This window comes from Falco biarmicus, chromosome 1 (assembly GCF_023638135.1).
Source record: "Falco biarmicus isolate bFalBia1 chromosome 1, bFalBia1.pri, whole genome shotgun sequence".
NCBI lineage: Eukaryota > Metazoa > Chordata > Aves > Falconiformes > Falconidae > Falco > Falco biarmicus.
In genome coordinates this window covers 104,145,261-104,167,455 of record NC_079288.1, presented here as the reverse complement: position 1 = coordinate 104,167,455, position 22,195 = coordinate 104,145,261, and the positions used below count along the sequence as shown (strand labels likewise).

The following is a 22,195-nucleotide window of genomic DNA, read 5'->3' as shown; positions in this document are numbered from 1 at the left end:
GGACTGATGCCTAAATCCAGCAGCTGGGCTCTCGGGGCAGCTGATGTCAGGTTTATGGCAGTGGGGACATGCTGCCTCACGTGCAAGAGCTGCCTCACAGCTGGAGGGGTCACCCCGCGCCCGCTCTCCACTGGGTTGAATGGCCCAGGATGCTGCTGCCTCGAAGGGAGAGGGACACAGCAAGCCTGGCTCAGCCTCGCATTGTCGCAGTAACCAAGGGTCTCCCTTTTACACTGGGTCTTCTGTAAGAGAAGTTCCCTGAAGTGCTTCGTAGTGATGTTAGGTATCGGCAAAAGAGTGAGAAAATCATTCTGCCTGTGGTTAACGGGCTTTGGTTGCATCAATTCGTTCCCTCTTGATATCAAATTTACTAACTTTTGTGCACAAATGCATGACACACAGCAAACAAGACCTCTCTGCTTTTTACCTGGATGCCTGCAGAAAGGTGAGCGGGAAAAAACTCTTTTCACCAAGTATCTTCCCCGAAGGACAGGAAAGTGTGTCATCGCCTTGTCAAGAGCGGGACGTTTTTGTGCCCGACTTACTGTAGCGCTTGCACTGGGTGTAAACTCAAGTGCTTTAGCTGAGAGGAGGAAATGTTTCTTCAGACTTCATGTCCCTACAGATAATAATATTTTGCTGTACCAGCACAATATAGTTTTGCTCATTTTGTAGCAAGGACAGGGCAACTGGCTCTTAATGGTCATACTGAGCTCTTATGTTGGACTTTGGAGTGTGTTATGATTAATCAAGATGCAAAAGCACCCTTGGTAGAATGTTACTTAATATAAACCACTGAATTCCTAAAAAAAAAAAAAAAAAAGGAAAAAAGCAAAAAGTATTCCCTACGTCTTCACTGGTTCAAATTACTTTCTTCTGAAATCAGAGAAAATATCAGAACACCATTTTTTCAGTCAGTAGCTCTAAGATGAAATTTCCAGCTACAATATTAAATGCTCCACCATCAGTCTGAGTCAACTATCTATCTTGCCCAATAATCACCTGTTTATACCACAAATACGAACCAATAATTTAAGTTCGGTGTGTTTCAGGCCACGCATGCATCTAAGTTCTTCAGGCAATGAGGTTATAGAGCACATTGATCCAGGATTTCTAGTATCCAAGCCCGGATGAAGACAGAGTGCCTGCATTTGTGAAGGACTGATACCCCTGATTTTGTGCCCAAGCCTGTAAAGAGTAGGACCAGTAGAAGCTACAGGGTTAAATATGATGATATCTGCTTTAACAGCGAACTGGACAAGCTGACACTTGATACTAACTTATAACTGTGAGTAACCATAACTTTAGTAAAGTGTAGGCTGCAAAAGAAATCAGCTGCTAAATGCAAATACTAGGAAGAAATCAAAATATTACAAAATCCCACAGATGGATTTATTCAGGAGCGTATCTCAATACATATTTCTTTTCTTTCTTTGAACAAGAGGCACACGCTGGAAAAGGCATCACTTTTCAGGGGTCTTGAAACTGCATGTGCTGTTAGAGCAGACACTGCGGGGCTAGCTGTTGGCAGCGCATTAGCACACTTTGTTCTGCGGAGATTGTCCGGGAGGTTTTGTTTTGCTTTTAATTGTCTCTATAGAGAAGGGAAAGCCTCTGCAGAGAGGCTTTAACACAGCATCTCCGCTGCCTATTAATTCCCGAGATCTTGCTAACTAGCTTTGTTTCCCCTTTAGAGCTCGGTGCTCCCTTTTGCCGGAGCATGAAGCTATGCACGCACAGCGTTTGTCACTTGGTTAAAGCCAGCATTTCCCCACTGCTGCGGACAAGGCCGTCCTTTATTGGCTGCAGAACAAGATAACGGACTTAATCTTCCCAGTAACACGTGAGTTTTCATGTATCACTTTAATCTGCAAAACACTGGGGCCGAGTGTACCGTCACATGCCGATTTCACTTTTCTATGAGCGAGTGACTCCCCGGCTCAATGATGGATTGTTTGCTCGCTTTTAACAACAGTCAAGATGGTGAATGCCCCGGGGTGATAGACAGTGTGCAATGGGAACGGCAGCAAATCTGATGGCCCAGTTCAAGTTCACCTGACAAAGCTGACGCAGTCTGCAAGCAGCATTCGAGAAAGGATTATTCACACTAGCATTATATTTTTGAATGCATTTTTCTTCCTGCGCAGCTGCCCAGATCCCCAACACTGAAGGTTTATGCACCATAATAAAGAGATTTAATTTTTTTTTTCTTCTCTTGCTTCTCCCTCTTTACACCTAGTTCTAATCGGTCGGTGCAGTGATAGGGCATCTTTCCAAACAACTCGGCAAAAACATCACCTAGAAAACAATAGCATTGCTAAAAAGCAGGAACAAAAGCCTAAAAAAACTCTGCTGGCTGCAGAAACAAAAGCGGATGGTTTTGTTAAAGCTAACTCTCTGTTGGGGACCCATCTTTTTGTGGAAGTTTGATGCTGTGTTCCTTTTCTCATCAAGAAAATCTCCCCAAAGAAACGATCCCAGCCTTTGAGCACAGGGGCAGTGGCACATCAGGGCTTTGGAGGAGAAGAGAGGAATTTGAAATTAAGGCAACTTTTCACTGCTGATGGAGTGGGAAAGCTGCTTACTATTTTTCAAACATAATACACATGGGAGTGCACATGCATATGCGTGCGCACACACACATTCTGGAGGTGCTGCCATGGTCTTGGAAGAGTAAACTCTAGGTCTTCTGATAGTTTCTTTTTGCTGGAGAGGCAGAGACAAATGTTAGCCCCAGTTCTGTGTGTTATTCCAGTCCTACGTGGCACTATTAAGGGGAATACGTATAACCGTTGCTTGAACTTTCTCATAGTTTTTCTCCTGCCGGTTAGGCTAGTAACACTAGTAAAGGTGTGCTGGAAGAACGTAAGATCACTGCAACCTGTAAATGCAAAGACATGCCCTCTGCTTTTAAACAAAATCTGCGCTGCATCCCTGACAGAGGCTGAAACAAGCGTTTTCCTGGAAGCCCACGCAGGTTAACCACCCATTGGAAATGAAGGTTGAAGGCTGCTTATCCTGGCCAAGTAACTCATTGGAAGTCTGTCCGCAGCAGATGTAAAATGGGCAGTTGAATTTTTTAGGACTAAAATGCATTAGTCCACCTATTCTAACATGCTTCTTTCATCATAGTCTGAATTTGGGTAATATTGCCAATAGGTTTTGGGTTTGGTGGCTTTTTTTTTCAACCAGACGTCCCACCTGGCTTAATTCAGCATTAAAAGGGGCACAGCATTAGAATGAGGAGCTTCCATCCCCTCTTTTTTTATGGCTGTTTTCTTCACAGTGCATGTATATGTCATCTGACCAGGCCAGAAGGTTTTACTCTTTTCAGCTAGCCAGAGTGTGCAGGGCAAAAAAAAAAGATTTCAACTGTTCATCTAGAATTCACAAAGTTGGGAGGGCATTGCTTTCCTCTACATGTTTCTGAAATTTGCTGTGGCAGAACAGCAGTTAGGTCTCTTGGAAGTGGCCGAGCGCTTATCGGTACGTGAATTGCTGCAGGTGTCACATGTAGGTCACGTGAATGAATTGCAAGCTGTGGTTAAAAAAAACCCAACCCAAATAACAAAACAACACACCCCCCGCCAAAAAAAAAAAAAAAAAAAAAAAAAAGAAGATTGTTTCATAAAAAGTAAAAGGCTGCAGCTGCCTCTAACCCAGGCAGGCACTACCGAAGCATGTGGCCAGCATACACACCACAGGCTGTTTGGTCCTGGTGTTAAAAATCAGGGGCTCTCCAAGTGTGCTCAAGAACAAGCACAAAGAATAACAAAAATACTGCTAAAATTTGGAGTTCATGGACTATGTGCAGCTGTTTGCACGTGTGATAGTAAAGTTGTCAAGAAAACCTCCCGTCATGGAAGTACAAATTTGTAGTCTTTGGCTCTATGAGTGGGGTGGGGTGGGAGGATCAGGATCTTGGTGTGGGTTGTTGGTAGGGGAAGTGTGTAAGTATCGCTTCAGTATTACTGGGCATCTGTTTTACTCTCATTAATGTATTTTCTGGGATGTTCAGCAGCTTGGAAGCTCTGCGGGCTGTGCCTCCACCACCACTGAGGCACAACCCATCGGATGCGTCGTCCTTGCCACTGGCAGTGAACTGCAAGTCTCCTGCTGTCTGCTTCTGCTGGAAATTCGGCTGAGAAAGGCGCGCCTCGTTTGTGAACATCTTCTACCTCACAGCTCTCTGAGGCTGGATGACAGAGGCTCAAAGGGAGGCAGGGGGGTGATTTGCCTGCCCAGCTGGAACCAAAACTGGCACTGAGGCTGCTTTCTCTGGGCTTACTAGATGCTGGACTCCCCCCAGAAATGCTCCTTTGTACAAGCAGCTACACTTATGTCCCGTAAGATTATCTGTGGGAATCAGTTATGGAATTGCTCACCAAATCTGCGGTGCTCACAGTTTCATTACAGGCAGAAGAGATGTGCTGTCCTTAAGTGAGAACTGTTCTTCTCTTTGAGAAAGTCTTCAGAGAGTTTGTGAAATGTAGCAGTCCTAAATTATTCGTGTAAAGCATCTCTTGGTTCAAGAACACTATTTGTCCCTTGCAGAGCAGCACAGCTTTCTTGGCTGTTAAAGTTAAAACCATATTTCCAACTGTTTAGATATTGTGTGGTCACGTATGCACATACACACACACCCCCCTGAAAGAACTGTTATTTTTTTAAGCAAATCAAAACATTACCATTTGCTCCCTGAAGCATTTAGAGAAGTTTTTGAAAATTCTACAGATGGTTGAAATACAACTCCCTGCTTCTGTCTCACTCTATCTCATATTCCATTTCCAAAGAGCAGATGGTGCCTATTCCCCTTACTGGGTCTGAATAGATTAGAAGTTCATACAGTCCTGTAGTACACTTCTAGCTGAATTTGGGAGCCTGTTTTCTTGCTCTTCTTACATTCTTCTGTTAATTATTACAGATGGCTATAAGTGCACAAGGTTCAGATGGTACACAAGTTGGTAACATGGTATTACCAGCCTGGATGCAAAGGCCAGAACTTGCCAAACTTGTGGAGATAATGACTGACCCAACTCACATGGGTATTGTCTCAGTGTCTCTGTTCTCATGGAGACAATATGCTCCTAAAGGTGTGTAGGATAATATACTGCCCAGCTTCTGCACCATTCTTTGTGTGACTGTCCTGTGCAAGTCTACATTGTCAGCTCTACCGAGGGTCTTGTCAAAGAAAGGCAGCGACAGATTTCGTTGCACTTCACATGTTGATCATTAAAGAAGTAAAATATTCCTTTCTTCCCAAAGTTGGAGTGTGAAACATCCTTGCTATTAAGAGAATGAATCTGGGGGTCTGTGAGGTAGATGAGGCCTTTCCCATTACCTGTCACCCAGCCTGTGGAAGAAAGGACACATCTTGGTATTGCATATCACAGCCTGAGACAGACTGTACTCGGGACTGCCTGCTTGGCACAGCCCATGCTCTGTTACTGTCACTGCAGTGATTCCCAGTTTGACCCTATGTCAGCAAAAGCAGAACCCTAAGAGGCACATAATGATTATTTAATGAAATTAATATCCCAAAGATACCCGTATGCTAAAGGTTGAGTCTTTTAACTCTTAACCAAAGAGCTCAATTAGCCATTAGCTGAATACGGGACCTTTTCTTAGGCTTCCCAGTTTTAGGAAGGGGGAAGCGTGACAAAACCCACAGCCTCTTTCAGTGGTTCTCCTTTAGATGGTTCCACAAGACACGTCTTTGCAGACTGGTTTTAGTGTAATGGGATGCAGAGTACTCCATGGCATGAAGCTGTGGCACACCAGGGAGCAGGCGGCTTGCGTGCTCTTGCTGTGATGCAGCGGAGAGCAAGAGTACTGCTCAAGGCAAAAATATACTTGCACATCCCTCCCTCCCTTTATGTCATTTAGAGTCAGTACGTCTTTTATATAGCATATTCTGCAACATGAGAGGACACACGAGAAATGAAGTTTCCTGTAATACAAACCTTGCAGATCAACAACAACATCTGTTCCATTGGAGAACTCATAGGTGAAATGGCCGTAGGCCAGACCGTACTCTGTGGCTTTGTACTCATTCTTTACAACCCTTGTGTTATTGGACAGCTTCACAAACTCCCCAAGGATGTAGGGCTCCACGCTCACACATCCTTTTATAGTTCTGTCTTCCAGTATCTGAAAAGAGCGTGTTAATGAGAGTCATGCAAGCAGGGATGTAAAAACAAGGGTGCTAAAGCTCCTCTAACTGAAGTCTTGGTTTTCCTCCTATAACTTTCCGTCATAAGACAGATGGAAGGAGTGTCCATGTTAACTCACTGGTGATTCAAAACACAGGCTGTTTAGATGAGGAGCTCATATTTAGCTAGAACAAAGGGTGGAACAAGATTCAATACAACATCAGCCTGACTGGCCAAACTACATGGGCAGTGAGTTCTATAAATATCTAGCCTGTCCAGCAAATAGGAAACTTCTTTCAGGAGACTGTGTCTAAAGAATAAGCTAGAAAGCTGAAAAGATTTGGCTAAACCTGCACCTGGTCCTTCTTCAGTGTGTAAATAACAAGGGGGAGGTTTTGAGGGCTGTTTTAGTCAGATTTGTAAGTACTGATGCCAGACTCTCATTAGGTCTTATTAGCGAGTGGCATAGAGCCATACCCAGTGTCAGAATGGCTAACAGAAATATTAATATCCATAGCATGCTATCATATACCTACTCATAATGAAACAGCAAATTCAGCTCTGTACCATAGAGGGTAGCTCTCCGTATTTGAAACACAAGTCAAATTGAAAGTTAAGTGTAAGAATAAAGAAAAGATCCTTTACTTCCCCACTGGGGACTGGATGTCAGCATTAACCTCTGTGCCAGGTCACCCAGACAGGGCTCCTGCACGGGCATTTCCTTCTCGTGACTGAGTACAGTCCACACAGTTGGAGAGAGAGATACTGGTTGTGCCATCAGGGACAAGCGGAAATGGAGCGGGCTATAGGGCATTGGATTGGTAGTGAGGTTGTGTCAACAAGTTAATTGAACCTGGTTTAAAGGTGGCCTGTTCTATGCTAAGGGGTTGTTATTGAGGAAAAGAGCTTTTTGTGATGGCCACTTGAAGGATGACTGAGCTGTCAGTGTGATACGGTGATGAAAAATGCAGGTCTCGCTAAGGGTAAGGACTCCTATTGCCCCTGCAAAAGCTGTGGAAGAGTCTTGGGGGAACATGGTGCAATTCTGTCATTAATACTTAGGAAATGGTAATTCAACGTAAAGCAGGCTCAGGGCTTCATGGATGAACAGGGAAGAGAGACCTGTGTCTTGAGGTGACACTAAAATGAGCTTGGCTTCCCTAGCCTGGAGAACAGAGGCTACGAGGGGATGTTGTTGCTGCTCCTTCCTTAAATCTAGGCCTCACAGAAGTTGTGAGAAAGACAATAAACATAAATTGACTGATTTTAAGTTAAAAAATAGCAGAAAGTTTCCAGACACCAAGAGAGCAGCTCTGGAATGATTTCTTTTTGGAATTCATGAAGGTTAAAACACAAAAAAACCCCACAGCTGCTTTTAAGATAGGGCTTAATGAGCATAAAAAGGGATTACGCAGTGTTGCTGCCTGTGATATCAGGGCACTGGTCCTGATGAGTTACGAGCAGCTACTTTTGACTCCTGTGTTCCTGAAATTCAGCATCCTGCAGAAAAGGCCTCAGAGCTGTCCTGCAGTGAATCAACTTTTCTGCAAGAACCTCACTTGCTGGGTTCTAGTGAAGTTTAGATGTTTTGTTGTGCTCAAAATGGGTCAACTTCACTGCTCAGATTTCATAACTACCCCTGAAAATAGACGTTCATGTACTGTTAGGTGATATAAAAGGCTGGGTAACTCCTGGGCTTCACTGACAAGTGAGTTTCTGACTTTTAACAGTACATGGCATCTATTCTGCCAGTGCACCCATGAACTTGTAGCTCTGCGGGTAGATGTCTTCTGTCCTGAAATGAGCCAATGCAGCTACCAGGTAAGATCACATGAATGACAGTGTGTCAGCTACAGTGGCCTAACTGTTAGCATTTTAAAATCCAAATACAGTTCTTACCAGGAGTACTGCAGATGGGATATAAAAGATTTGGGTAGGAACCTTTTGCTCATACAGCCTTTTGTTGAATTCTGTCACGTAGTACTGGGCAGTCATTTGCCGTTCCACATCACTGAAATGATGAAGAAGTCCTTTTTCATCTTTGTATTCTTTCCCAACATACCTAAACAGAAAGAGAAGTGTTTGCCATAGTCAAGTTTGCAGCAGACTGCACTTGGGAAGCCCTGTTTGCAATATAGAAACAACTACAAAGCAGAGCTTGGCTGTTGAGGAGAAAAGCCAGCTGTCGGTGTTGCATTTAAAACGGTGGTGACTAAAGTTGTGGGGTTTTTCTTTTATAGCTCTTATAGGTGTAAAATGCTATACTGATGAATCAAATCCCAGGATGGGGGTTTCGTAACATGGGAATCTTTAAAGTCAACTCTTGACTCTGAAGGGAGACCCGACTCAGAGGTGCTTAAAATACTGTTCTTAATCCATTATAATTCAAAAGCTACTTCTAATAACAATCCAAAATGTGCAGTTAGCAGAGCTCTTCTGGTGCAGAGGCCTTTATGAAGCAAATAGGTGATTTTAATCCTGCTTTCAGAGCAGATGCACTGATTGCATAAACGTGCTGCTAAAATTAAAGAAAAGCAACTGAAACACCTTTCTGCCTGTAAGTGTTGTGTGTGTGTGTGAGAGAGAGCAAAATCTCTAATGGAAAGCCGGAAGTCACATAAAGAGGAAGCAACATTTAAGCTCCCATGAGATTATCCCAGCACAAAGGTGAAGTCAGGCCTAAGAGTTGTCATGAGCAAATGAACACTAACATGGCAGTTAGAAGACAACAGTGAAGTAGCTTTTTCTTCCCAGAAATTAGAGTAGAGGGTTGCACTGAGTGATGGCAAGGATTGACAAAATGCCCAAAAGATTTGGGAAAGCATTCTTGCCACAGAAAATCAGCCAAAATCTAACCAAATGTAAACTAGGTTGAAACAGACTAAAGAAACAATCTTCTCCTGTTATGACTATGATTTCTGTAGATATCCAAGTAAAAAGTCGTACTGCCTTCTGAAAATACTTGGTAAAATCTACTGTCTAACAAGGCATTAGACTAGCTGAATCATAGGTATAAGATTAATCTTATCACACAATTTTCATTCATATTTACACAGAAGTAGCATGGATATACGTTTTATTTCAGAAATTGGTTTGGTCAATACCTTCCCAGGATTTCTTCTTGGTGCAGGAACTGTATCCAAAACGCACTTCTCTGTTTGCCTTCCTTTGCCACATTCAGGTAGTCCCCGATGAATACAGCCGTTTCTTGGCCTGTCCAGAGACCTGATTTCTTCGAGTACTTTAAAAGAAGAGCAGCTACAAAAAGAAAACACCACAAGTAGAATGGACAATCCCACAGGGCTGCTCTAAACCTGTGCTAAGGGACAAAATAATTAGCACCCAGGAGATAGGATATCCAGGCTTCTCTGAAAGCAAACTATGGGGCTACAAAAGATACGCTAAGATGTATCTAGGTGTAGAGTTGGATATTATACATTAAGGACAAAAAATTGCTAAACAGGCTTGAGACATGCAAGATGGGATGAGCCCTAAGTGGGTTTTACTTAATGAGCTCAATGAGGCAAGCCCACAGTGGTGTGGCTCCTACCTTCTGTATTTCTTAGTATATTGATCAAGTGTCTGCATATTAAGGTATGGCTGTTATTTATGATTAACTTAATAATCATTATCTTAAATACACAGTTTTTAGGGATGAAATGTGGAATCTAAATGGGCAACAAAGCCAGAGACCCAAGTAACGGGGTAGAAAAGGCTTGATGAACTGGCACAGGGAGTTCAGGCAACCTAAGTTACCTCTTGCACGAAGGGACCGAAGCAGGAGAGACTAAGCAGGCATGGAGATGGAGCCCACCTCCATGAAGCTGTCACTAATGTGTAAGTTTAAGAACAGGAGAAAATGGTTCAAGGAAGTGTTCTTCCATTGCTAAAATCCTTATACAAACCCCCATAAAACAACAAAAAATTAAGATGATGACTGAAACATTGTGTTAAAAAGCCTAAGTCAAGACTGTTCTCTGTGGGAGTACCTGTTGCTGTGTGAAAATGCCCATTGCTGTGTGGAAACTTACAGTATGCTTTACGAAGCTGTTTAGACTTAAAAAATCCAGTAGGCGTCAGTCTCTGGACAAGCCAATTATGTTCTACTCCTGCCAGAAGCTGCATGTAATCATCATCCCTCAGAAATCGAGCATCAAGGATTTCTTCATTCGTTCTGCCAGGAATGAAGACAAAACCACTCCCCCTTGAGTTCAGAAATGAACTTTCAGGGGAACTCTTGGGCACCTGTGCTGATTTGTATGATGAACTCAGAGATGAACTGGATTGTCTCTTGCTGCTCACCATGTCCTGAGACTTTTCTTCATCTTCTTCAGTAGTGGCAGAGTCAAAGTGCTTGGTTATGGGTATCTTTCTACGCAAGGGCAAAGCTGCAGGTGTACTGGGAGTTGATTGATACTTTGGAACAGATGCCGCAGGATAGTTGTTTCCTGAATCTCCAGTACTGATTAAATCAAATTCAGTGTAATCTGCAGTTTCTGCCTGGGCATCAACTTCAGGCACTTTGAAAGATCCATGTCTCACCACGGCAGAATTCCTCAGCCCGTCATGCACAAAGGAATCGCTGGCCCTTTTCAACTCAATGCTCGTCGATAGTACTGAAGCACCTCCATTTGTTCGGAGATGTGCATCAAACGAGGAATCATCTGTTCTGTCTGCAGTTTCTCCTTCTGGGTGGACCCACGCACACGGGCCCTGGGGTCGGGATGCAGTGTTGCCATCGCTGCCCTCCCTGCTGCTGTCCTTGCTCCTGCAGTCCAGCTCCACCCAGGAGGAGGCCTTCTCTTCCTCCTCCTCGGGCCTGGTAGCAACAGAGTAAGGGGTGGAAAGTGAAGTAACCATGTTGCTCACCTCCCTTGCTTTCTTTTCTAAAGAGCTGCTTCCTTGGTGTCTTTCCTCCCACAGCTCTTCTCTGCAAAGAGATGCCTTTTCCACAAATCTCCCAGCTAGAGATGTATCTACCGCTAAGGAAGGCTGAGGAGATCTTCCACAGCTACGCAGAGGCTCTGGAGGAGAAGAATGCCAGGCTCTGGGAGGCAATGAGTGCAAGTATGCAGCTTGACCATTTTCATTGGACTCTTTTGTACACGATTGCTCCTCTGCTGAGCCCTTTTCCTGCTGCTGCCCTTCCCTGGGAGACTCATTACTGCTATTACGGTTTAGTTCCTCCCAGCTGGAAGAGTGACTTGATTTTGACAGCTTGCACCAAGAGCTCTCTGAAGTAGTGGTTTGACTCCTGTTTCGCCATCTGCTGAAAACACTGTTTTCATCATTTATTTCTACTTCTAATGGCTCAATCCCTTCAGTGATGGAAATTTTCATCACATCAGAACCAATACATTTATCTCTCTGGCCACTGAGTCTCTCTGAGATAATTCCTGCTGTTGGTGAATTCAGCATTTCCGTAGCGCCTTTCCTCTGGTACACTATTTCTTCAGCAGTACACATAGTGTCTATGTTTTTGGTTTCTGTTCTTAAGGTTGTGATACAAGCTCCCACTTGAGTTCCTCCTGTTGTGGTTTTATGACTCCTGCAAGTATTTTCAAACACTTCACACACTGACAGATGATGCTGAGAATGCATGGCAAGGATTTTCTCAAAGTTGGCTTCCCCTTGCAGGATAGGTTTTTCCACTGTGCCTTTGTAACTGTCTGGAACATAAGACCTGGCATCAGAATTAGGGAAGCTTTCCACCTGCAGGAGCTTCTTCACAGTTGTGATCAGAGCCATGATCTCTTTGGCAAGCATTCCTTTCTCTTCCTCTTCTGTAACGGAAGTGCTGTATGAGTGCAGTTTTCCCATGGCTTCTCTACAGAGTTGACTTACCTCACCGAGTTTCTCGCTCTCCCCATAGAGCCACCGATGCACAGTTGTGAGGCAGAAAGCAGCTTTAATGAAACTATGGAGCTCCTGCTTGCTGGTGACAGGACTCTGATCATTCTTGGTGAGAAGGCCGATCTCAAAGGATTCTTTGGCTTCAGACAAGTAGAATTTTCTCTTTTCTGGGGGACAGTCCTTGGAGTGACTATAGGACAGCAAACACACCCCACGGATGTTCTGGGAGGGGATGAAAGAGGAATGAAGGAATTAAAAGCCTGGACCACAGGTCAGAGCTAAATAAAGGGGGGGGAAATATGTTTCTTTCCCTTTTACAATTTGAAGCAAACATCAGCTCTAACTGCCGCTGCTGTGTTTCCTGGAGGAAATAATCTTGCTCTTTTTCTTTTGAAATATAGCTGCAGTTATATGAGAAGCAGCACTACCAGAAGGGCTTGAAAGTCCATCCTCGCTCTGTGGACAGATACTGCTTCTCACCCATCTGCTTAGCTCCCAACTGGAGTTCTGAGCAACATACAGCATCACACCCACAACACAGACAAAACACCCTGTATGATGCAATGTTTGAAAGCCGGATTAGAGCCAAATTTAATAGCCTGGACTCTTGTCTTATACAAATAATATTTTCAGAATTAAAACCAATGCTTACCACGGCTGTGAGGACGAACAGTGGGGTGTACTGGCTGTAGGCTGCTGCTAGTTTGCAGGCCTCAGCAGCTGATAGCAAGCGATGATTGAACTCTCGGAGAAGGCTCTAGTGAAATGAGAAAAACAAGAGGGAAACCTCACCTCAAAAGCTTTCTTTTCAAAGAGATGGGTCTACCTGGTAAGCCATGCTGTTAGACTGAAGAAAGACAGCATAGCATTTTTTTCTTGACTGTTGTAGGTTCCCTGAGCTCTCTGCGACCCTTGAGTCTTGATAGAGCGGGACATCATATCTTAAACAACAGCAGCCAGGTCTGTTTCTGCAGGAGCCTTTTTGCTCAGATTTACCATTGACATGTCACTTTTTGACCTATAAATATTCTATATATTACACAGACTACATACTATGTAAATACTATTAATGTTTTCTTTTTCCTGAAGCAAGGCATCCTTCTTTCTAGGCGCCAATGAACTTTTTCACCCAGAGCAATGGAAGTTTCTTCAGCCCTCTCAGCACAGGAGAGGAACTGGAGGAAAAACAAAGTGCAGGTGAATTTGGAACAACCATACATAGTCCATCTGAAGAATCTACACACACAAATACCAAACCAAGTCTTACCAGGTCAATATTGGCATTGGTTTTAAAACGTACATAATCCTTCTCATTCATGGAAGCAAAGATGTCTGCCATAATACCCAAGGAAGTAGCAATTCCCTGAAAGAGAAATGGAAAATTATCATAGTGGTTTTCCCTTTGTGTTTTGAATTTTGCTGCTCACAATAAAGTAGGTTCTGTGTAGAACATAACAAAAAAACCCAAAACAAACAAATAAGATCCAAAGTGAAGCACTGCTAAGAAATTCAAAGACAACATCTTGGTAGGGTTTTATTAATTCCAACCTGCAGAAAGTGTAGCCTGGTGGATATATATGAGTTTCCATGAATGGCAGCTATCCCTATTACCACTAACTCTAGGTTTCAACTTAAACAGCACTGCATTTTCCCAAGGTGCTGTTTGTGACAGCAAAAGCAAAGTCTCATGGTATCACCAAAAGCCCTTGGTGAACTATATCTGAAAAAAGACTCAATCTGGTTTACCATTGCTTTTCAGAAAAGACCACAGAAACCCAAAAATTATGTTTAAGAACTGGCCGGTTGATCCCAGTCTTTCTAAAAAATCCAAGGTGAAGGTGTCTAGAGAGATGATAGAAGTAATAAATGCTCATCACTCATAGCCTAAGAAAATAAGCATCTTTTTTAACACACTTCCTGAGCTTATTGCACTGTTTAAAAAACAAACAAACAAGAGTTGGACAAAAGTGAAGAGTTCTTGGTGTTGATATAATTAGGTTGGTTTTTGTAATTTGTAATTGGTTCTACAGAACCAATTAAAAAATGAGCCATGAACATGTAACATATAGATCTATGAACTTGCTAATTGTGTCTCTCTGGAAGAGTTAATCTATATGTGCTAGCTAAGGGTCTGTCCAGCTAAATAGTTAAGAATGGTGGGAAGTATCTGTACGCTCTCCGCAAAATTCACTGCACATCTTTGCTCCTATAGAAACATTCTGAGCTTGAGGTCAAGCTTTAAGGTATGGTAGAGGAGAGGTGACAAGGTCTGGCTTTGTGGTGTATCTTACGCCGGAGTACAATTACAAAACTTCTTAAAGCACCACCCTAGGACCTGCAGGACTTAGGTTCACATTCCTGTTTAGCTACGGACACATGGTGTGACTGTTGCTTCCTCTACAGTGGGAGATTAGTGCAGCCAAGCCTCACAAAGGTGTTAAAGACAGATACGGTAGCTGTCGCGAAAAAAAAAATTAGCCTTAGTCCTAATAGATAAATAAAATCTATGGCTGCATTCTGGGATTAGTCTGTCCTTGTCAGAGGCACCTGTGACATCCTAGGTGAATGGTTCACTTCAGATGATTCTGCTTAATGAAAACTATTACTTTCATTCCCCTGCAGGAAAAAAGGTGTCCCTAAGTCTGTGCATGCATGTGGAAACAATGTGCAATACAGACTTCGGCCAGAATGTTTGTCCTGCATGTTAACTTTGTCTGAGGTGCATAATTGAAATATTATTGCTAAAAGACTTTTCTGAAGTAAATAAAAGCTAATCTGGAACGATTATTAGATTGGCAAGGACATCCAGAGTGAAAAGGAAATTGTACCTTTTTATCTGGTTGAGGAAGTTTGGAATAACCCACAACTGAAGCCCAAATCAACTCTGCTGCCTCATACCACATCCCTGAAATAAATCAGAAAAATAGTCAGATTACAGCTACAGATGACTTTCCATAGTTTATTTTACATCTCTTTGAGTCAGGAGCCCTCAAAATAGTATAAAACCATACCACAAGCACTTTTTGCTTCGGTGACACTGAACTTTTATTGTTTTCCTTTAGCTTTTGGCTGTGCATAAACATGCACATTTTATGCTCATAAAAGACTTCAGCTCAACAGTCATGGAAGATGAAAGGTCACATCAAACCGACAAAATTCAGGCTGTTAGCCTCAAGTACCAATCCCTGAATACAGAAGCCCATCATGCTGAAAACTAGGGATTTTCTTGTCCTAAGAGAGAAAATTTCTGTGATGTACCTGTGATAAACTACTGCATGCCTTTGAGAACAGTCAATTTGGGAAAAGCATCAGCAAACGCGGAGTAGCACAGGGAAAAAGGAACAACATTTCAGAATGCTCCTCAACTGCTGGTCAGATTAGTAATAAAATGATAATTTCTAAAATGCATTTGCTTGGTACATGGCTCTAAGTCTTGGCTGCAGAGGGGTGTACAACTCAACCTCTGTGGCTGTGTTATGGACATATGGACATAGCAGGTGTTCCACACAAGCCAAAACTCTGACGTATGCCAAATGTACCATCTTAAAGCTTGACTGCAAAGAAAAAATAAGGAAAAACCTTGAGCAGACATTTATAGAAAAAAAAACCCTTACCAAGCTTTAGCAGAATCTGTCCTCTGATTTGTAAGCAGACTGACTGAACGAGAATCCTGTCGCTTTCCTTAGCATATTTCCAGGTACCTGCAGAAAGAACGAAAAAACTCAGTAAAGAATGAAAAATGTTGCCATCATTTTAAGCCTCTGAGGGTAACCTAAATCCCAGTAAATTGCCAGGGTTCTCCTCGTTGAATTCAGCTGGTCTGAGTCAGGACTTACAGTTAAGATAGATTACAAAGTGGCAGCGTGTTAAGGAATATAAGTAGACAGCTGTATGGGTATGTAGCTTGAGTGACAGCTATAGAGCATAAAAACAATCTAAAAAGTGGAAGGTGCCTGTCTTCTGTGAAGTAATGAAAAAGTCATTTTATATAAACATTGTACAGAGTTCCACTAAAACCCAGTCAAAACTATTAATATGGCATATCTTTGTTGCCATCAATATATACATACAGCAGAGCAAAATACTTTTAATGATTGGCAAAATATGTTTTCTTTTCAGGTATCAGTATCTCATGAAAAATAAAATAAAAGTTTTTGTGTTAACACAGCACGATTAGTTACTCAAAGTCTTTCATTCTCAAATCTATACTGGATTTCAGAACAGAATATGAAATAAAATCACTAAGTTTTCCTAAGCATTGTGAACATTTCACTGCAATTCTCAGCATGAATTATCTGTTCAACAACACATCTCCAATGTTAAACAAACAAGCATTATAATTGAATACTATGAAAATAATCTTAAAAGAAAAGCATAATCCCAAGGAAGGTGAAATGCAATGTTTTGCATAGCCAGTTCCACTTTACTAGTGATAGCTGGTGTTTTGTTTAAAGCCCTCTCACATGAAGGCCTTTCTTGTATGAGGACCTCAGTTTCACAAACCAACAAGACCCAAAACAGGCTTCTTAAATTGCCAGAGTTACATGGTTGTAGAGAAACCTGAATGTATTGACTAAATAAACCCTGAAGGCTAAGAAAATGGAGAACAGATATAAACCCCTGAAATACATTGTCTCAAAACCATGACTAAATAATAATTATGGATGTCTGTCAAAATTAATTAATTCCTATCATTGGAAATACTACACATCCCTTCAGATCTGAAACAAGCCACACGACCAGCAGTATAGTCATTTGACAGAAAGGAAAAAAAACCCAACTAATTTCTACAAACGTCATCATGCATTAAGGAATGGTCCCATTTTTACAGTTCTGCACATCTATTCAGCAATAAAAGAAAGTGCTGTAAGAACCAGGACTCACTCCCTTTTTTTTAGTTAACCCCAAAAGATACTAAATAATTGCCCTGCAGTCTGTTTCAGGTCTAGAATAAAGAATTCATTTAGTCCATAGAAACAGTGTGAATTTGGAGGATAAGCATTACTCTAACAATCTGGATTTTTTCAAGGGGAGGGAGTTGTCCTAGTTGATCCACATTTTAAAATTCTCTAGGCAGAGAAATCAGTAGGAAGGCTGCCAATCCAGAATATTTTCCCACCCATTTGAAAACATACAAGGATGAATTACGGAATTTTTTTTTTAAAAAAAGGTCGCAGTTTCCACATTTTAGCAAAGAATGGTGCAGAAAAGAGACACATGATGTAAGGAGTCATTACTGAGGTCAGACTGGCTGTATTTGAAGCTCATGTGATTAAAACTAGTATTAAAAAATCCCACCAAAATAGCAACTATGAAATTGGAAAAGAAAGATATACATACCTGTTGCTCCTTTGTCATTAATAAGGCTGCTTAGGATATATTCAGCTTTTAAAAGTTTACCTGATTGAAAATAAAATTTAAAAAAAGATAGAAAATTAATATAAAAATATATCATGTGATATGAAGTGAACAAAAATACTCATCACTGAAAGCCTCTGCAAATTGTACTCTTCTTCCCAGCACTGTCAGTGTGTCCACAGTTATACTTAACTTTCCAATTAAATATGTGCCGCAGATTCTGCTTCACGCTCAGGAATCTCTTTGACACTGGCTATATTATATGTACAACAAATATTGCAGAAAACACTGATGAGACAACGGTTTCTAGCAATGCACTTGCTTTGGAAAATCTCATCGAGAAGCTATGTGATATTTAACCTGATAGATCCCATTATCACCTGCATATACATTTGCTGCTGTCAATAGTCATAAATGTACATGCATTACATTCTATAACGTGGTTGCACAGTAAGATAAAATGATGTATATATCTTCTTTACTTAACATATTATCCATTCCCGGAAGATTGCTTAATCTTAGAATGTGAGAAAGTCTTCCTCAAGTCAAACTCTGATATTTCTGTTGAATTTCTGTGCATGCTGTCTGTGTTCTACAGCACAGCTTCAGTAAACCAACCGCAAGGAGAAAACAATAAATCTCTCTTCATTACAGGGGAGGCTAAGGCTGCACGTTGGGTTTAGAGTAAACCCAAGCCCTGCAGTGTAGGCAGGTGGCTCCAGGCACTCATTTCTCGCTCTGCTCCTTCCCATGCCTTGGGCTGCTGCAGGAGTCATAGCAGGGGAGGTGGCAACAAGACTGGGCACTGAGCTGATGGCCACCCCACCAGCTGGGTTTCCCTGCTCTTCTTTCTCTTCCAAAACAAAGTAATTCAGCCTGCTTCCTTCACCAACAGAGCTGCCAGTCTCTGTCCCAGGGAAACACGGGTTTTGGAAACCCATTTTGGTCTCACTGGGGAGCTTCACCAGGGGGGGAAGCTCTGCAGATGCACCTCAGAGCCAGCTGACCTGACGTCCTGCCACAGAAATCATAGCCACAGGCTATGCTGCCTCCCTGTCATTCTCTATATAGCTTTTAAGAACCATCTTAAGCACAGATTATATAGCCAAAAACATACAGAGAAAGGATGCAGAATGCAACACAAAGTGGAGATTCTGCCTATCAGCCCCCTGTCATATGGCTCAGAGGTTTTGTTGCATGGCCAGAGTCACCCGTGGCAGGCTTGACGGGCTGCAGGAGAGGCCTTAAGGTCTAATTTGATCAGCTTGATTCATGTTGAACCTTGCTTTTTGTCTCAGTTGTCTGGCTGAATTCAAGAAGGCTGCTCCAGCCAGAGAAGCAGTGTAAGTGTTGGCTGAACTAGTTCATCAGTTGGAGTGTGCCAGTACCCAGACACCATGGCAATAGGAGCATGAGAAGTCCACAGCCACAAATGAAACCGGCTACACAGGGAACCTTTAGTTCTTTTTTCTGCAAATAAAATATTCCTTAGTTGGGCGTTTCAGAGCAAGTTTGTCTGGCTTTGTTTCCTTCTCCCTAGTAGGACAGTGAGAAGATGCATTAAAAATCCTTCAGGTGTTACCAATGTTATAGGAATGATGGAATTTATCTTTTTTTTAAAATCAGTTTGTCCTCTAAGCTGCATTGTTTGCATAGTCAAGGGGTCCCACTGGAAAAAAAAAAAAAAAGGCAGCTGGGACAGTGCAGAGAAAATGCCAGGATTCTAATTTACTTTTTAAAGCCCCTTGGTCAGAAATATAGCAATTCAGATATCCCTGTTTGAAACCAGCAGGGAAGATTTGTTAATGAACAAAAGCTCCAATTAGTATTTTCCACACCCTTTCACAATTCTCTCTCCTGCTTTTGGCTCTGAAACCTTTTATACCAGCCCCTTTGTGCTAGTGAGAGGAGCTGGGAGGGCTCAAGGGGGCTGGGGGTGGGCTGTGCGTTTGAAAAGATGGCACCGGGGCTGTAAGCATGTCATCCGCAGCGAGGGACAAAGTGTCTTCTTCAAAGTCAAGTAGTTTCTTATTGGGCTTGAGCTGAGAAAATGGAGCGGTACCTGTGTTGACAGAGAGGCGAGCTTGGCGGATGAGCACCTGAGGACTGATCGGCGTGGTAGGCTGCAGCCTGTGCAGACCTTTGGCAATCTGAAGAAGTTTGCTGGAGGCATCAATCCAATACAGGAACCGGTCAATCAGGAACACAATAGCAGCTGCGGTTACACAGTCCTTGACCATGATGGAGGCTTTCAAATAAACCTGAAAAGAACACCAGTGCCATGGGGCAGCCTTGGAGAAACTTACCTCGCAAAGGCTCAGTGGACTGTCTAAAAAAATGTTCTGCTTTAGTAACTCTCTCCCTAACAGTGCTGCCTACGTACCATTTTAGAACAGATGGGATATCCTTAGTTATTTTCTGTAAGGTGGCTACACAGTTTTACAGCAAAAGAAGTATTGAACATTACAAGAAGCAAGTATTCACTAGCAATTAAAAGGCTGTCTCAGAATTTCTACTCACCTCATAATCTTTACCTTCCTAGGCACTGACATAATGGAGAAAGTCTTTGTGTCAGTGACCAGATAGGATTTACTATGACTATTCCTGAACATATATTCATTTTTAAGGTAGGAAGGATCCAGCTGTTTTTTTGTTTGCAGCATAGATATCATTCCTGATTTTTTTTTTTTTGTCTTTCTAATTGTTGTTTAGTATTTGGAACCACATCATTTGATGGCCTGTTAATGAATTTAAATCATGCCCAACTGATTACTAGCAGTAATAACAGTTTAAAAGGGGAACATGAGTCTGGAAAGACTGGAAATGGTCACTATAGGCATTGCCCCAGATGGAGCTCAAGCCATCCACTGCTTTGTACACCACAAACAAGCGAACAGGGCAGGAATCCCATGTTTTTCACCTGCAGGTCATCTTTAATGATTACTAAGTTTGTATGAACTCTCTGGGATTCCCCACAGTGGTTGAGCCATCACACTGACATGAGGAATCAGCCAGAGCTCCTGAGATAGCATGCTGCTAAGAGGACAGGAGGCCAACAAGAAGGATGTGTTTCTCATGTCATTCATGTCAGTGAGTAACTCCACTCATGACAGAGTAAAAGCAACACAGAGGAGGGAGGATCAGGCCCCACGGCACCATCAGAGGATGAGAGACTGCCAAGAAAACTGTGTCCAAATCCCTGCTACAACATCAAGTTTGGCAGCTATCTCCCATTTCTGTCTTAGCACCAGCCTCCTTCCCTTGCCTTCCTTGTGTGAATGCACAGGCAGAGCCAGAGAATGGTCCACGAACTGCTTCAGACACGGCTCAAGCTTCTTAGATTCCTCCCCAGCCTTATTTCTACTCTTTTTCCTTTTAGCTCAGAGCCTTACACTCTGACAGCCAGACTCATTCTTGATTTTGAGTAGCAGAACCACCGTCTGAGGTGTGCAAGAAAGCCCACGTCAAACCATCTGGAGAAGTCCCTGCGGTATATGGCATGAAAGCCGGCTTGCAGCACCAATCTGTTGTGAGTATTTGCTAGCTTGTTTGCACTTCAGCGAGGAGGGTTTGTACAAATTTCCTTTTTTCTCCTGAGCTTGGGTTGGATTTTCTAAGAGGATGGCACTTGAAAAGGATTCCTGGAGTCGGGCACGCACAACTCCGCTTGTGCCGGCCAACAATGGAGGAATCCCCCTCTCCAAGCACCTGTAAACTGACACTGCAAACCAGCCATTCGAAATGCTCATCAACAGGCCATATATTTAAGCACAGAGCATCGCCTAATCTATTTTTTTTTCCTCCCCTTCTTCCTTTAATAGATCGGAGCACAAAAGCCTGAGAGAGGGTGACCTATCAAACAAAAGGGCCTTTGAGTTCCTAGGAAAAGTAGACTTGGAGGAGGATGGAAGGAATCCAAGTGGCCCTATTATTTCCACTTGCACTAATTAGACATTTTTCTGTCAGCTATTGAGCACTGCTGAGAGGCCAAACTCACTGAATTCATTTCTAAAGTGTTTACAGAAGTTTGCATCTGTTTGTGTCTCTTCAGGAGGAAAATAAGCACTTCAATAGCATTGTGGAAAATCTAAACGAAGCATCCTATTCTGAAGGGCCTGGCAGTCTTGCAGCTGCATAATTTAACTCTCTGCTCAATGCCAAAACCTCTCGTGTCCCTCTCCAAACCCAAATGGACGCAAAATGTAGAAAAGTCAAGCCAGGGAGAGAAACTCTGCTTTTTTTTTAAAAAAAGGCAGGGCTGCATGCTGTGTGGCACACAGAAACACGGTTCGGTGTCAGTCTTTGCAATTACGTTCCCCCCTGTTCTGAGAAATTAATACCCGCTCCTTTCATTCCCTGCCAACTCGTGTGGCTGGAAAATTCCTCAGCACCTACAGCTAATGCACCGGCGCGCTGGGCACGCACCCAAACCATGCACAAAGACCCTCCCCATGCCACTCCGAAATGAAATGGGGCAGCAGCTCCCTGTCACCCAGCCCAGACCCAGGGTAACCCTATTGACTTCCAAGATGTCACAGCCTATCCCCACACAATCAGAAACCCAGCGCCGCTCGCCACAGCCAGACACTTTGTTCTGCATAGGGGGCTAGCGCCCTGAACAGATTTACTCACTTTCTTTATCACTTTAAAGCTGATGTAGGCGCATCTACAGAGAGAGAGAGAGAGAGAGAGGGAGGGAGAAAGAGCGAGGTATGTGCACACTTTGTTTTCACATCTGTGTCCATGACGTGAAATGCATATGTCTAATTGAGTTTATGACACAAAGGGAACCTTGCGGCTGGGAAGTGGAATCAGGTGGTGAGAGAATTAAA

General features: G+C 42.8%; 1 protein-coding gene across 1 annotated transcript in view; it reads right to left on the bottom strand.

The window, feature by feature from the left end:
• Positions 1 to 783: 783 nt before the first annotated feature.
• The window catches only part of ALPK1 (alpha kinase 1), a 51,377-nt gene continuing 29,965 nt past the window's right edge, over positions 784 to 22,195 (bottom strand). Inside the window, exons 4-14 of the mRNA XM_056326536.1 lie at positions 19,426 to 19,624; positions 17,346 to 17,405; positions 15,620 to 15,706; positions 14,834 to 14,910; positions 13,273 to 13,368; positions 12,658 to 12,762; positions 10,184 to 12,227; positions 9,257 to 9,410; positions 8,052 to 8,214; positions 5,964 to 6,150; positions 784 to 5,353 (exon numbers count right to left, since the gene is read on the bottom strand). Coding sequence (XP_056182511.1) covers positions 5,157 to 5,353; positions 5,964 to 6,150; positions 8,052 to 8,214; positions 9,257 to 9,410; positions 10,184 to 12,227; positions 12,658 to 12,762; positions 13,273 to 13,368; positions 14,834 to 14,910; positions 15,620 to 15,706; positions 17,346 to 17,405; positions 19,426 to 19,624 — 3,369 coding nt within the window. The 3' untranslated portion in view covers positions 784 to 5,156. The remainder of the gene's footprint in view (positions 5,354 to 5,963; positions 6,151 to 8,051; positions 8,215 to 9,256; positions 9,411 to 10,183; positions 12,228 to 12,657; positions 12,763 to 13,272; positions 13,369 to 14,833; positions 14,911 to 15,619; positions 15,707 to 17,345; positions 17,406 to 19,425; positions 19,625 to 22,195) is intronic.